This window comes from Varroa jacobsoni, unplaced genomic scaffold (genome assembly GCF_002532875.2).
Source record: "Varroa jacobsoni isolate VJ856 unplaced genomic scaffold, vjacob_1.0 contig00121, whole genome shotgun sequence".
Lineage (NCBI taxonomy): Eukaryota > Metazoa > Arthropoda > Arachnida > Mesostigmata > Varroidae > Varroa > Varroa jacobsoni.
This window is the reverse complement of record NW_019214411.1, coordinates 178494-194804: the sequence shown is the minus strand read 5'-3', so window position 1 is coordinate 194804 and position 16311 is coordinate 178494. Positions and strand designations below refer to the sequence as shown.

The window sequence follows — 16311 nt, the reverse complement described above, 5'->3', positions numbered from 1 at the left end:
AGATGTCACCGTATCAAATGTATTTGTAGCACATATATACATATATATGATACGTAAAAAACGAGTCCACTCTATTCAAGAACCACTGGTTATTCCCGGCTTGGCCGTTTGTGTGTGTGTCTCACATGCACGTGCCATCATCGATCACCATTGAAACAATCGTCTTGAGCTTATCAGTCTCTGCTGAGATGACCGATGATTTTACCCGTGTTTCTGATCTCTTTCTGCAGTTTTACTCGCAATAGATCTCATAGATTGTGCTGGCATCTTTTTAAGGTAATTTAGTTTTTCTTTAAACCATTGCTTGTCCTGTTCTGCCACCATCTTTTATTTTGCTGATGAGGTTAAGGTGGTTGTTCCTTGTTTTCGTTTGTACTAGTTATATTTTTCTCTTGAAGCTATTTCTTTTCTTGGACTTAACGCCCTTCCAATGATATCAGCTTCATAGAATCGGCAGGACCGAAGATTCACTCAGCAACCATGAGAAAGTTTGCTGATGCAGGGCAAGCGCTGTCTCTTATCAACGTTCTCAGTCAACTGTATTATGTTGTTTTCCGTCGGCGTCTAAGTATAGCCATGTGTGTTTCGATAGCGAGCAGGTGGCTCTAGCCCCTCTGCTCGCCAACCAGATTGATCTCTGCGGTCACTTTCAGCTTGTCGAATCAGTCACAAGTTCAAAAATTAGGCGTGTATTCGTTTGATGATTAAGCAACAACACATCAAGCTAACTCACCAGATGGACAAACCCAAGGCATAATACGGCAGGCATCGTTGTAGAGCTTTGTAATGGTTACACTTACGAGATCGGCTTCTGCGCGGTCTGTGGAGACATCCCCCGCTCCACGGCATTCTTCGCTGTCTGCGTGAGCAGGTCGAGCACGAGAAACAATCCACTGCTGGAGCAAATCGATAATCAAAACAAATGGGGGTTTTAAACGTGATTCAACTAGGAAAAACCCGCACACTGTATAGAGAATCCTAAATGAAGTAGCACTATCAGCATTGAAAGAACTGTAGACGCTTAGGCACAAAATCATTGAAAAGGTTCAACACTGCACATAGCGCCCAGCGCTCACATCGGCTTATTCGCTTGGGCAAGCAGGAGTAGTTGTAGTAGGTCAAGCAAGAAATCGCCACGGTGTAACCAGGACCCGGCTCACAGCCACAGGGCCTTATAGTTCTGTGCGGGTGCCGAGTTGAAAGGGTCCCCTACCGGAAAGGGTTCGCAATACCAGGCCCTCAGGCGGCCCTCTAAGCAGCAGAGGTCTTATAGCTAATGTGCGGGCAATGCCATAGCTCAGCCAGCTGCCATATTGGCGTACAGAGTCAGTAGTGTTAGGACGAAGTGGGTGATGCTGCTTAGAGTTGGCGGCAAACTCAACACGAGGCCGAGTTCCCCTCTATGAGCTGGTGTAGCCGATGGGTCGTGGGTCGATTGCTCGTCGTCGGCGTCGATAAAGGCAGCCGCGGAAAACACTGGAGACCTAGGGCTCTCACTAGCGTTAGCCCAATGCCCAGTGCTAGTCTAAGACCAGACATCAAGCAGCACGAGAAGAAGAGGACCGATGACTACGACAACGACATATTGGCAACGTGGTGCTGTTGCTCCTTGCGCGGGCGTCACGGGTTTTCTATTCGACCTAGACGAATCTATCTGCGTTCACTTTCTGAGCTGATTACGAGTCACCCACGGCTTGGCAAAGAAATCAATGAAGGAGTTGACGGATATCCTAAAGTTGCCTTTCCGCACTCTGATTACAAAAGCTCATGCACAATTTAGCAGCAGAAGCTTCAATCTCAAACAAAACAAGAGCGCTGAACAATTTGTAAAATCGATGTAGGAATACTGAGATTTTTTGGAAACAATCAATTAACAAAATTAGTATATTTTGCAACATGTATTGTTTATTTTCCGATTATATGCAAGGTATTATCATGTTATGAGTATGGATGAGGATGTTTATATATAAGTGATCCTGATAGATTTTTTCTATCAAAATGCAGTACAATTGTCGGTTGTGTTTATCACCCCTTATTCATCAACTAGTAAATTGCATTTCGTGGGTAACTGTAAAATACATTTCCTTGCGGGAGTCGTTTATAGGCTATTGTCTATTCTCAAGCTTTTGCTGGAAGATATCTTGCTCTATCCTTTTCTGCTGTATCCAAATAATGGGCGATACTCAACCTAACAACGGTTTTTTACTACCCTGAATTTCCGAACGCATCAACAACTACACTATCTCCGGAAGGTATAACGCCGTAGAAAGATTTCTGTGGGAATATTTCAGCCATTTTTTTCTCACGCCATTATTGAATCTTCAAAAAATAAAGAAGCATACTATTAGCAAACGTCGCATCTAACTCTACATAGACAAGTTACGCTATATAATAGGCAGGTAAACTTATTAATATCATAATGTAATACTGTTTCTAGCCGATGTGCATATACAAGGATGTATTAGTTGGTTTCACCTTATGATGCGCCATCTGTATCTAAGGTCGTCTTGAGCTGATTAACTCACAAAGGTGAGTAGGTTTAGCCTAAGACAAAATAAAGAAATAGACGTGTCACCGATTGCCGAAGATGACAGCAGAAGTTCAGTTAAATAGCGGAGACATGCCCTCTACTTATAGTTGACATCGAGGCTGTATACTATATAGCATTGCAAAGTAATCTGACTTTTTTTCAGTTTTAAGATTCTTGAGTTGCGTATTCCATACAAACTTAAGTTGATCACAAGCTCATATATTGGGACAGCTCGTTTGCTTGTACCGGAGCAATGCCTGAATGGAAATAAAATGTTAAGCAGCTGTCTAGAACCATTTAAATGTAACAAGGGGAAATTGAGAGTTTCCACCGCTTCATGAGAAAACCGTTCATGGAACGTGGATTTAGCCTGTCGCCGCTACCTTCTTCAATGTGAGCAACAGAGAAACAACAGAACTAGCCTGAACAGGGCCTCTTAGCCCAAAAGTGAATTCAGTCAGCCCGAACATTGGGGCAATTGACCTTCGTCCTATGATTAACTAACTAAAACAACAACAATGAGTATTATGCGACTCATTTGGATATGCTGTAGGAGGATGCTATCGAAATAAATTCAATTGAAGGTTAAATTTAAGTAACAAAAGCGCTCACGGTCGTTTATTTTCGATCTGTCCGAACATCTATCTAGTTTTTATCTAACATTTTAATTATTCACTTGCAGCATTTATTTCACTTTATTATTAAAAGAAAACAATGCTTACGCCTAAAGCTAGCAATCATTTCGTTTATACTGTATTAACCGTCATCTCTTAACAAGTTGATTTATCCCGTCTCGTCCGAAACGTCCAGATCAAATCATGACAAGCTCGTCCAGCCAGTATTTGAGATTTTTTTCATTGCCAAACATTTTGTTACAAATTTCATTTGCCAGTAATCAGGAAAGATCATGATCCGTTGGCGCGAAATCTAATGAATACTAAGGGTTCAAACGTGCCTCTTACTTAGGCTTTTGCAAAGCGGCTTTAACGAGCGTTGCAATGTGTGGGTAGGAAGTCGTGTCCCTTTGTGCTCTTGTAGAGCACCTAAGCTTTTAATTTCTATGTAAGGCCCATCGAGCAAAGGTGGCTGATAAGAGTCGCATGGGCGGTCTTCCCGGCCAGTTTAAGGACTACCTTCCTTCGAATGTACAGTCAAGCAGGCATAGTCGACTTCGGATTACCAAGTGGAGCGAGGTGCGTCCTCCAAGTCCAATATTCCATCTTTAAACTTAGCAAAGCATCTTTGAGCAGTTTCGCAGGTATGGGGCGCACGCTGTATACCGCATAAATAACCCGACGTACTTGGGTGCGTCCTTGAGCAGACCTACGAAGGCTTCGCAAATTTCCGGACAAAATTACAGAAAACAGATCGATGCTTCTGAAACGAGACATGCTACTTTCAACATATATATATATATATATATATATATATATATATATATATAACTAACGGTGTGTGCAACATCTTTGCGCTCCCCCCGTCGTTCTCGTGCTGACGCTTGATGCATCGTCACAAAAACACATGACGCATATTAACTTTTACGTGAGGTGCTTGTCTATAATAAATAGATTCGCTTATATTATAGAGTTGTCAATTAATGACTGTGTTGTTTTCTCCGTTCATTAAAATGGTACGTACCTACAAATTTTCGTGCCGCAAAGTAAGTGCGTCAGTCATTCTTCAAATCAAGCAAGGCCAGTAGATTTTATTATTCGAGCACAGATCGTACAGTTGAGCGAGGTCCTACGCCTCTTTTTTACGCAGTTGAAATGTGTCCTTAAGCTTTTGGAAAAGTAAAGCTGGTATCACTAATATTCTCAGAAAGAAATGTTTCAGGACATGCTAGCTCATTAGATGGTGCTGAAATATCTTTTTCGAGACCAAGCTAAACGATCGCGCTGCTTTACCATGCCTTATTGCGTCCCAAAGATTATATTACTGCGCATAATGTTTTTATTTGCTGCACAGATGATCATACGCCGTCTCATTTATCCGAGCCCGCAAAGAGATTGCGATTGTATATTTGCTTTTTAGTTAATGTGCTTGTTCCTTTGACTAGTTTGATACTTTCTGTGTCCACGTAAATTTTGTCCCAGACGACTGAAAAAATTGCAATTGGAGTTGGTCAGAGTTACCATTACGCTGAGTATTATTTATTGCTCTATCGTAAATGATAGGATCGATACCGATGGTTGTGCTGTCAGTTGTGTTTCTCTACATAAGCACAGGCTAGTGACCGTTGTGCCTAGGAGAAGTATGACATCGGTCATCATCTGAAGCGCGATTGTTTTTATTAGGACGATGATGGTGGTGAGGGTGACAATGGCTGCGGAGATACCTTGTAAGAATGATTTCTATAAATATCGTCGGTGGGTAGCTCCATGTTCTTTTTACTTGGATGACGCAGCTTCTACAACTGGGAGCGAATACGGCTTAAATGTCATGGTTCGGTTTTTTGGTACATACTGTCGCGTTTCTCAGTAAAATATGTCGGTATTTGTATACGCTGCAGCAGTAGCGGCGGAAAAACGTTTACGATTTAGCGCTCAGCTCAGTAAAATTATGGCTATGCTCAGAGTGGACTTCACAATTATCTGATAAGTTTCCTGTCGTATGTGCGCTGACAGGTGATGCAGGAGAATCAATCATGAAGCTTGGTAACTTCATCTCGGAGATGCTCGGCAAGCGTATGTAGATGGAGGACAATTGTTGTGATATCGGTTGCACTGCTATTGACGCAGCGTGGGTGCATTAAAATGCGGTTTTGATGAGATCGTATATAGTCATAACGATTTATATGCGCCTCCGATATCCCAACTTTGTCTACAAACAATGATGTCTCTAGTGTTCTTCGCGCCTATCATGGTTTTTACAAAGTCCATTATGATGTTGTTGAAAGTGTTCATAAAAAATCGTTAGTTAAAGATTCGTAAAAGAATCAAGTTAACTATGACGCTTGTGTTTATGGCTAATGTGATTGACAGCATGTTTTAGAAAGAAGTTTAATTCTGTCATTGATACTTACCTTTCAAAAACTGCCGAAGTTCCATTATCCAAGCTCTCATAGTTCGCGAGCGATACTTCCCTCTTAATGGAAGGACGACCGCTCGTTTGGACACAGTAAAACTGCACTATTGCCGTTAGGGAAATCAAGCTCATTTTCATTACCAAGACCACTTCTGCTAGTGCTTACATCATCAGTGCACATTGCATTTCGCCATTCAAGATAGTGATTGTCATAACTGTTCTATACAATCTACCACCATCCTTATCCTGACGACGTGTCTACGTATTGCGGATCGTGCCCTAACCGCTCTCGTGCTTTGGAAGTTTCCCCTTCTGTTAAGACTAATTTAGGCAAAAAGAAGAGGGCCTCTGCCAATGAAAACGGTGAACAGCTCTGTATTCTCCCTAACGCGGACGACGATCCATTTTTCAAATGACGCGCGCTCTGACAGCGTGACAGAGTCTCAAACGTGGTGTTCAATTCGGCTAATGTTAGAAGGATTATTTTCTTGAGAATTCCTAACCACGCTAATTGGACCTCTGATATGGTGATTATGCAGGACCTGATAGACGAGTGTAGACGCACTCGATACTTGAGACCGTCTAAAATCGAGTTTGTTATAGCTGAAATAACGTATTAAGCCTCGCGAGAAGCTATGGTATTGAAGACGATTAGAGCAAGCTGAAGAATGATATTGCAGCCTAATAGTAGAATAGAATAGATCTATTTCTACAGTCAAGCTCTATTTTCAAGTTGCACTACGAAGTGGACATGGCATGTAGTATAGGTAATTTCAATATGTGTACGTGTATTTTTCTTGAAGTACTTATGAGGATATTGGAAGGCATGTTAAAGGATTAAAACGTCGCATAGGGATAAGCTGAGTGCGTGTTTTAACCGAAACGTTTATAATGTAGATGAACTAATATGAAGCATCTGTTTTAGCTGTACTAATGCAAGCAGATATGTAAATATAAAAGCATTTTTTAACGTAAATGGCAGTGCAGGCGTTATCGTTTAGCATATATAACGTATTACGTTCATAGGGTAAAATAATCATCCGTCACCGAAATATAATTATAACGATTTCCATAACTTAATAATCTATAATTATAAGGACACTTTCTCATTTGGACGTGTGGAGTCACCCCTATATATTAAACGAAATAAAAATACTTAATCGAACGAACGAACACTAGTGATAACGATAATCCGAGTCTTAACAAATTGCTTGAAGTCACACGAGATGGGTTGATAATAGATATTTCAGTATTTTGGGACGTTTCGACCGGGATGTTGTCAACGGCCCATTTCATTGCCAGAATGACCTTTCTTGATCATGACACATCAAGAATAACCAAAACAAAAGAGATGACGTTATATATTAGCCGGCAAGACTCGAGACCACAAAATGAAAAATCCATGACACACAAACATGTAATTTAGATACGTATGTCATTTCGATGCCAACTTAATGAATTATGCACCTTTAAAAATGTCTGTGAATTAGCTGATATCAATCTCAATCAATTCAAGGCTCTATTATGGTGTGGTATGATATGAGGTCTTCATTTGTTCTCAATTATAGATCCTGGAGCGCTTTCTAAGCCCACATACTATTTTTGGCCCTTATGGTGTAGATACATGGTGAGATCATGGTGTATATCCCATTCTTACTACACCCTATTAGAGCGTCATGAAATAAAGTCGAAATCCACGAAAGCAAGTCGATACACCCGTCAAATATGTGCCTGAAGAATCGATATATCCGATCAGAAAGATATCACCCGTGTTGTAGCTCCATCAAGACAGGCTGCGTTAATCGTTGACAACGCTATCCTCGAACACCTTAAATCGGCTTTGCGAGAGCTTTTGCCTCGAGAAACGCCCATAGCAGTAAATCGGCACCTCGAGATTTCAAGTAATCCTGTAGGTGATTTCTTACAGAAAAGCTATCACGAGCGCATGGAGTTCGAAAAGCATAAAATCAGCTGAAAAGAAAAGCAGCTGAGCCTGAGAGTCTGGACTAGATCCAAATATTACCAGAGGTCCTCCTCTCTGTTCTCCTCTTTGGGTTGGACTGCAATGTCGCTAGCGAAATACTATCCGAAAGAGCATCTCACGAGCGTGTGCCTTTCGCTGCACACAGCGTCAAGTCGTTCAGAACTGCCCACACAGCTACAAGGGTGTTCTAGGTAAGAAGATCGCGTATAACACCGTAAGATAAATGAAATCTTGTTTAAGAGATGAGGGTCAAGAGAGCTCTGAAAAGTGATGGGCAAACGAGTCGTATGGGTGCATTTCTAGCACTAGTTACCTTTCGGGGCGAGACTCGACAGTGCAACTTGCCAATTTGAACGCAACAGTCCATGCGTCTGTTTCATAGGGAGTGCACCGAAGGGTTGTTGCCTTTTCACCCCGTCGAAGAGAACTTTTGGTTATTCTAATCAATTCAAGGACATGTTGGTACCCATCAATGCCGCAGCTTTATTATCTACAATTGAAAATTTCCTGAATTAGATCTTGATCTCGTTGAAAACATAGATACGTCCAAATTTCGCAGGCAATCGCGAGCACGCTTTCAAAGCGCAGGTGGAAGCTAGATTCATGGAAAACGCTAAAAATCACACAGTAGAACTGCGGAGGTGTTTCTGCATTAGTGTTGCTCACACCGGAAGTCTGGTATACAGTCTATGTTCTTATGCTCATGGTAACTTGGACAAGCGGTCCGTTCGACTTATCGGTATTCTATTCCCTTCATTGCCCTTCGCAGAAGCGAAAAAATCACGGCCGTCTCAGTAGCGGAATCTTAGTGTTTTACGATCATAGGACCAAGGACCTCATCTTGTGCTAACTAAAGGACAATGTAATGGTCTTGTGTGGCCCCGGAATGCGGCCTGCAGAATGGGACCTACGTGCAACCAAACATCAAGGAATGTGCTTCAGCCCTTGTGGAGAAGCCTGTTGGCGGCCTACAAGCCGTGGCGAACTCTACTTCAGCATCCCATCATTCTGGCAGGAGACTTCAATCCGCGCCTGGGCTATCTTATCTCGAAGCGCACAGCTCGTCTAGACACACTAATGGAGTATCCTTCCTGGATGGTCAACCCTATTACGGTACCAAAGCTTGTCTCTCCTGCGGGCAGTTTTATCAGAAGTATTTTTGCAGTGGAGTAGAGATAAAATCAAATACGTCGAAGGGAATCACCATGTGAGTGAGGACAGCTGCAGGCACACATTCCTCTCAAATTAGGCCTCAGGCCTCCTTAGAATGATCGCTGGCGTGGCGGAATAAGTTTTCACCACGTAAATTGAACTTGAAGAAGCTATGCCTACTACTTTTCGTGCTAAGCTCGATTGATATTGAGGTCTGTTTGCGTCATCTCGTCCATGTCCTTTAGCCTTTGATTTGTTCAAGCAACTCCAGCAGACATCGACTATAGTTTAATTATAATTGTTGCATTGTCCGCTGTGCTCAAGATGCTTTTAAGTTACTGATAATGGTATGGGAGCACCCGCTGCAGTGTTCAAAGTGATCTGCCGGAAGCCATATGCCACCGAAAGCAAGAAATACCTGGAACAACAGGAGATCACTCTCATAACAGAGGGTGAATGTTAGCCTTATAAATAGCTCGGGCCTCGCAGGTCTGCATCGTGTCCCGTCGCTTCATCAGTGCTCATCGATCATTTCGCTGGAATGATCTCATGTACTGAAACTGTACCTCAAAGGATCTCATCGCTCAGCGGAGCATCGGACGAACCAGCAATGGGCGAATGCGACGGGCTGGGCCAGGAATTCTTCGTCCTGGATATGACTCTGGCGTCCGAGAGCTTACGCTCAAGGAAAATGGCGAGACCAAACAGGATTCAAAATGGTGAGACCAAACGGGGTTCAAAATGGCTTAAGTCGCCACGGAGTCGGTGCGATACTGGATTGCTTTGTTAATTCTAGGTTTTATCCTTCTCATTGGCAGGATGAAATGCCTTTTATTATTCCAAAAGGTAAAGGCGATCCAAGCCAAGTGACGTCGTGGTGCGCGATCGTGAAGAAAAGCGTCTGCTACAAACTTCTCTCGTATCTGCGGACAAAATATGTTCCTGGATAGTGTGAGTGCAATGTCCAAGAAGCAGCACAAATCTAAGAAGTAGCATTAGACCTCAATAACATGCAAGATGCCGATATCTAGCAAATTTGAAATTGCCCTCGGCCATATAAAATATAATATAAACGCAAAATTGCTTTCCATTATACCCTAAAGAATTTAGTCTTAAGCACCATCACCGACGTCGGCGTTCCGGCGAACGCTTAATAGAAGCGATACTCTAAGGGACAACTAAGAGAGCGGGGTTGCAAGCGATAATGTGTCTCGGAGCTGCCGGGGTTAGCTTAGATTACAGGTGTGGTATAGGATAATAGCTAAGGCTTTATCCTTTTCTCAGTTTTGCTCGAAAATCTTCTCGACAATATATGTTGGCTCAGAAAGATGATGAAGGTTTTCTCCTACAGAGACCATTCATTTAGTTATTTACAAGAGCACTCACATCCGTGTACGGCAGGCCCTAGCAAGATAACACCCTGTTCTCTTGAAATTTGGACCGACTATTAACCTACCAAGACCGATGCAATAAAAAACAGAAGAGATGGCCGAGTTGCGGCTGGTAACACACTATATCTCTCTGGCCGACCGCTGACATATATTAATTTACTTAGAGTTGTTCAGCTCTCATAATGGCCAAAGTTTCTCCCAGTATATTGAAAAATAGCCTTGATAGGTTTGTCTTCAATACTTAACTTCCACTAAATGCTCTTCTCAACGGCTTTACGAATTTTCGATTTCCGAATTGCGCCAGCTGCCGCATACGAAGGAATTTAATCTAGGATGATCTCACGATGGAGAATCTTAATCATCTGAACTAAACAAAACCCTCATTCCTCAAAAGAGCCTTGGAATTACATCGCACACCGCAACAAGCTCCCCATTATTGTTCCCTGAGGACTTCCGTCGCTGCTCCAACCTCTCGGCAATTCCAGTACACATACAAAATCACCCATAAGATATAATTGGGCTGTCTTCAAGCTGTTTGCCGGATAATCAGACTTACCGAAATTCTGCTTAGAGAGTAAGTTACGTAAAAAAAAGCGCTTAGTTAGTACATGATGTTTCAACAGAATACTTGCGTTTCAGTTTAATACCAGACCAATTGTTCCAGCAAGTTTTTCTCCAAAAGACGTGTTACTAACCGCTAATAATTGTAACAAATTGTTTACAAAGACTTACATAAAAAAGCTTCTGCATCAGTGAATTTCATCTATAATGTTGATAAGTTCATCTATAATAATAAGATTTAAAAAATATAAGGTTCTACAGTTTTAGAAAAGGTTGCTATCCGTGTGCAACTAAATAAGCACAAATAACGATCTAGCATTATTAAAGTTTATTGAATACCCTACAAAGAAATTACGGTCCTTCACTGCACTGATTTTTTACAGCTGTAGAGACTATGATGAATTCGTTTTTTATTTGTCAGTCTAGCTTTCAGAGCTATAATGTCCCGCTGGTGGGTTTGCCAACAGATCGAAACATTAATTTCTTTACTTCATTTTTTCTTCCCGCGAAAAATGCCGAAATAGACCGATCTGCTCCGAACTTAGATTACGTACTTATTGGCAGACAAGGGATCAAGAAACTACGAGTATACAGTGCCTAACTTACGCCCATTACACTACTTTAAATATATGATACTTGCTGAATCTAAAAGATTGACTTGGCAATTAAGAAAAAAAAGAAAGTTTAATCAAAAACATCGTATTCACACTTATATAGAGAGCACCGTTTCTTCTATTTTAACACTTATTGACTACGACATGCCAACCTTGTCCCCTTGCGTACGTAATTCACTTCTGTTGTAACTTCCTTGCGGATACTATACAGTCTATCCGTTAAAAGGTCATGTTTAGGGTTGAGCACTCGATTTCTTTTTATCTATTATATATACATATATATTTATCTCCATCCATAATTTCCATTTTTTTTTATTCCTTTTACCTGTCTCCTTTTATTTCAGTTTTTTTCATAACTTGTCAATTGCTATATGTTTGATATACATTTTAGTAAGCATGATATTGTTTTCCTTCAGTTAAACTTTTTGAAGTTTGGGTTTCGGTTTGTTGATTCACCAGTTTCTCATTAATCATGCTTCTTTTGGCGTCTTCAAAATAAATTAGAGTTTTCTAAATATGTAGGAAAGTGATGAATGATCACTGCAAACACAAAACGACATCGAAAAGTGCAGAAATATAATAGTTAAAGGCATTAAGATGAAAAGGCCAGTTCGTTAAAGCGTTCAAATGAGTGCTTAATCGGTATGGTTTAAAGCCCCCTTTGTGGATTTTCTGGATCCAGAAAAGCGGCAATGATCCCACAACCGCCACCTTTTAAAATAGATAATAAGCCCAAATCTGATTTTGAAACAGGAGTCTTCATTGAGTTACTGTACCTTTTGGCAAACAACTCAGAATTTCCGGCTTTTGGATTGCTAGTGTCTTTCTAGCTGTTCAGCCGAAAAGATGGCCTTCCACCGGGTGCAGTTACCTTGCATATAAGGCGTATACATGATACTGCCGGAAGCTATGAAATCCTATTTACTCGCCTTCGGAGGTAGCCTCGGACTAGCCTATTCTCTATCTGATAGGTCATGTGGGTCTGGATGTAGTTCTTTCGATTCGCACAGGCTGTTGCGTTCTCGCTACACTTTTTTCTGATTAACTTCTAATAAGCAAAAATATTAAAAACACGCCATAAGAAGCTAAAATGAAATTGGCAATTGATAGCAGTGTACTAAAATATAACAGATATTATACGAGTAATAAAAAATCAAGAAACAAGTTTCGAAGTTAAAAGCGAACATCATAAAAAAAAAAAATGATAGACTTTTGTCCAAGAAAAGATACAAAGATTAATATAGCCCATTTCAAAACGTTAGATACGTATGCATGTTGTTGGTTTCCGATAGCTCGTCTTCCACTACAAGCAAATAGTCTCCTCTATATGTTGGGTCGCTAATAACAAAGTGTATTGCTATTGTGCTAAAGAAAACCTTTTATATATCTGGTCCGTCTCCTAGTATAGATAACTATAGCTATAGTACATTCAGATCTAACTTCTTAGCACGAATTGCTTCTTTTATACTTCTAGACGTACCTTCTGCTAACTGTATACACTGAGAACGGCTACATATTTATTAAGATTCTGGTATGTCGGAATCAACCTGCTATATTTAGTAAAAATTAAATTTTATGCAGAATTGCATTGTTGGCTCATGTATCTTTGCGTATGTATAACTATTTCGATAATCCGGCACAAAGTCTGGTAGAGAACTCCATAGAGTCTGGTAGAAAATTCATAATAAAATGATTACTGGGTCACTTCAGTATTGGTCTTTCAAACTGAAACTTCAATTAATGTCTTTGCGTTCATCTGATCATCAAGTGGATGTCAACTAATTTTTTAAAAAAAAAAAGATACTGTTAAAGTAACGCAACGTTTGGTGAAGATAAGTCGCTTCTTGGTTACGCTGGCAGGAATTTTCAGCTAAATGATCGCCTGTGGAAAAATACCTGGGATCTTACATGAAAGAGTACAAAAGCTGAGAAGAAAAACTGGGTGTGTTCTCCGGTCAATTCAGTTTACTGCAATGAACGATTCTGAATGAAAACTCCTGTATGTTAGCGTTACATTTTCGCTAGAATGTAGTTCCTTTGGTTTGTTAAGAGCGATAACTTTAGTCTGTTAGAAAACGTCTAGAAAGTATTAAAATGGCAGAATTAATGGGTCAGATGAGTGGCTTTCAGTTTCAAGCATTCCATTAAACTAGCTTCGTGTGCTTAGTGCTAAACGACAGTAGCTTTTTTACCGCAATTCGAATTTCCCAAAATATCCTAGTATCTCTGATTGAACTTAGTGGCAAACTTCTTGCAGCTTGAATTACTTTAATACTACTAATAATAATAATAGACATAAAATTTTGTACAGTATATATAATAATTTTGCAAGTTTTAAAACTTTTGTAGACATGACTTTAAAATCTATAAAATAATTTGCATAAGAAATTTTTACACATCTTAGCATAACGTGTTGCTCTATTGAGCTCCCTTGATACTTTACTAGTAATTATTCAGCCGCTTAAAGCATACTGGACATACATGAATATGAAGCATGGTTTCTATATTCATTTTTGGAGAGCTTTCGGATGGATAAATTTGCAATTATCAAGTAAGTTCACGTTTTATCACCGAATTAAAATGAATGAAATTTACACACACCAGCAGCAACATGCACTACTATAACTTGCGGTACGCCCGCGAAATTTCATATTGATCACTTTCTCATATATTCGAAAAAAACGTGGCTAGATGTAGCAGACACTGTTCTCCACAGTTACTAGCTAAATAGATACTAACTAACTAGATTGGCATATACAGCATAAATATGGGGGCTTTGTTTTTTTTAGCATAAATTGAACTGTTAAAAAAATGTCGTTTTCATCACACTGTTCCTCGTTAAACCAAACTTCCAGGTTAAAGTTAAATGATAAAATAAGAATTCGATTAGTAGGATCCTGTCCATGATTCCATTTAGGTATATACAGCGAACCTGGTTAATTATACTATTTCTGTTATTGGTGTACTTACTTGATTTGCTGCTCCCAAAAGTTCCAGGAAAACTTCTGGAGGACTAGAGGGACCCTCGTGAAAACCAGTTCGGACCATCTAGGTCTAGTAACCCGTCTGAAGCAATGCTAGCGCAGTTCCACACGTAAACCTCGAAACATTTATTCAAGTCTAAGAGGCAACACACATGATTTTGACCCTCTATTCTAAAATTTACAACAATCAAATTCTGATTATTCCGAAGTATTTATGACAATATTGGCTGAAACATACGCCAATCCGGTCGTTCCTAAGTATATCAGATGCGTGAAGGCTTCCGAACATTTCGCATTGTTTCGTCGCTGCCGATTTAACTCTTTGTTAAATCCTGTGTATATAAAACGTTTCTAAGCAAGATTTTCGCATCGCAGTGAATGAACGCTTTATTGAACAAAACTACTCGTCAAGGATGTCCCTATCAGTACTTAGAAAAACGTATATAGTTATTAGTTCTGTGTGGACTACTTGATTATGAAAAACTGGCACGGTTTTTCTTCTTTAAAAACGCGACACTCTTCTTCAACGTTTAAATGGCTACATTCGACCATTGATTATGCTAAAAACTGCACTCGTAACTATCTACTATCAGATATGCAGTAACTACTGCATTACTTTAAGTGAAAATCAAACCTGCCAACTTTTAAGATACTTTTATAAATGAAGCTGAGGGCCAAATACGTTAAAAATTCCCCCTTGCCTTTTATTTTCTCTCTTTGGAAATACACGTCAACGTACCTCCATGGAGTTTCGGCAAAAGGGCCTTCAAAAGAATGTCGATTGCTAGGCTCAAATACTGCCGCTGTGTGCATAGTGACAAACGTAATGTCGTATTTTTTGGTTTGTCAATGGTCGAAATTGCGTACAAACGCACATTGAACCCTATAATAGAATCAAATTGTCAACTATGATACGGCTGCTTCAATATTTGTCGTTCTGACAAAAACTATACTGTAATATAAACCTGTCGGTAAGCGCTACCGAGTGTCTAGCTTTAGGGCTGGCCACTCCGTTACGTAACAGCTCAGTTGATTCACTCGATTGGAGGGCCCGCCCGGACCACAACAAGGTTGTTCCCAATAGAGATCCTTAACTCATGTAAGGGCCGGAGAACTCTTAAGTCTAAGGCTTTAGATAGGATTTGTGTAAGTCCGAAGAGTCGCGCCTATCTTTTCTTGTTTGAAGTGGGAATACCTAATAATAGTTTTAGTAACCTAATGATATTAAAGTATGCAATCTAAAGAGGCTACTTTGTCTCAACCTTTTTTCCGAAAGGCACCTTAACATGAAGTGATATTGCGGATTTAAAAGTACGTCACCTAGAAAATGGAGACGTATGCCTGTCAAGAGTACCACTTCGCACTGCTCGCCCCTATTTCATATTCAAAGACATATCAAGTTTATCTAGCATCTGGTGAAGTGTACTTGAACAAATTGAGCATTCGCATGGAAGTTTGAAGTTTATTTTATCCAAAAAATACATATCATGGCGGATTGTAGATATTACAGGCACACAGATATTGCAGTGTACCTGCGGCATCGAGTAGGCAGAGAGAACGCGCAGTACTTCTTCCACTATTTGAATTGCCGATTGTGTTCCGTTGTCGAGGCCAACCTGTGTTTCGGTTGGCACAATTAGCTCAGTTACCCATTGGATCTACGTGTTTATGTGTAATTATGACTGAACATATTTCCGTTTGTGCTGGAATATTTTGTCCAATTTAGGTGCGTCGCACAATATGGCAAGGTTACTAAATGGAAAGAGGCATACTACTTAGAGGCACATGCAACAAGAAAACACCATTGTCTGTGCCGTTTATGGTCACTTAAACTTGTTTTAACAGGAAGATTCTGTAGTCTTAGGTCAGCCGTAGTATTTACGTTGCCAAGTTTATAGAAGGTCTTTCATCTAAGCCCATGTCTGTTTTTTTTCTTATCTGTCTGGCTAGCATTCGACTCATCAGTACATGGTGAGCGATGATGATGCGCCTAATTGCCATCGTGGCCACTACAGTGACAATTAAATAGTACCTACTTTACTTCTCCCCAGTCCCCCGTTTACTGGAG

General features: G+C 40.3%; 1 protein-coding gene across 1 annotated transcript in view; it reads right to left on the bottom strand.

Moving 5' to 3' along the window:
* Grip (Glutamate receptor interacting protein) overlaps positions 1–1198 on the bottom strand; it is a 35168-nt gene extending 33970 nt beyond the window's left edge. Inside the window, exon 1 of the mRNA XM_022851180.1 lies at positions 801–1198. Within this exon, the coding sequence (XP_022706915.1) occupies positions 801–849 (49 nt within the window). The 5' untranslated portion in view covers positions 850–1198. The remainder of the gene's footprint in view (positions 1–800) is intronic.
* Positions 1199–16311: the final 15113 nt, after the last annotated feature.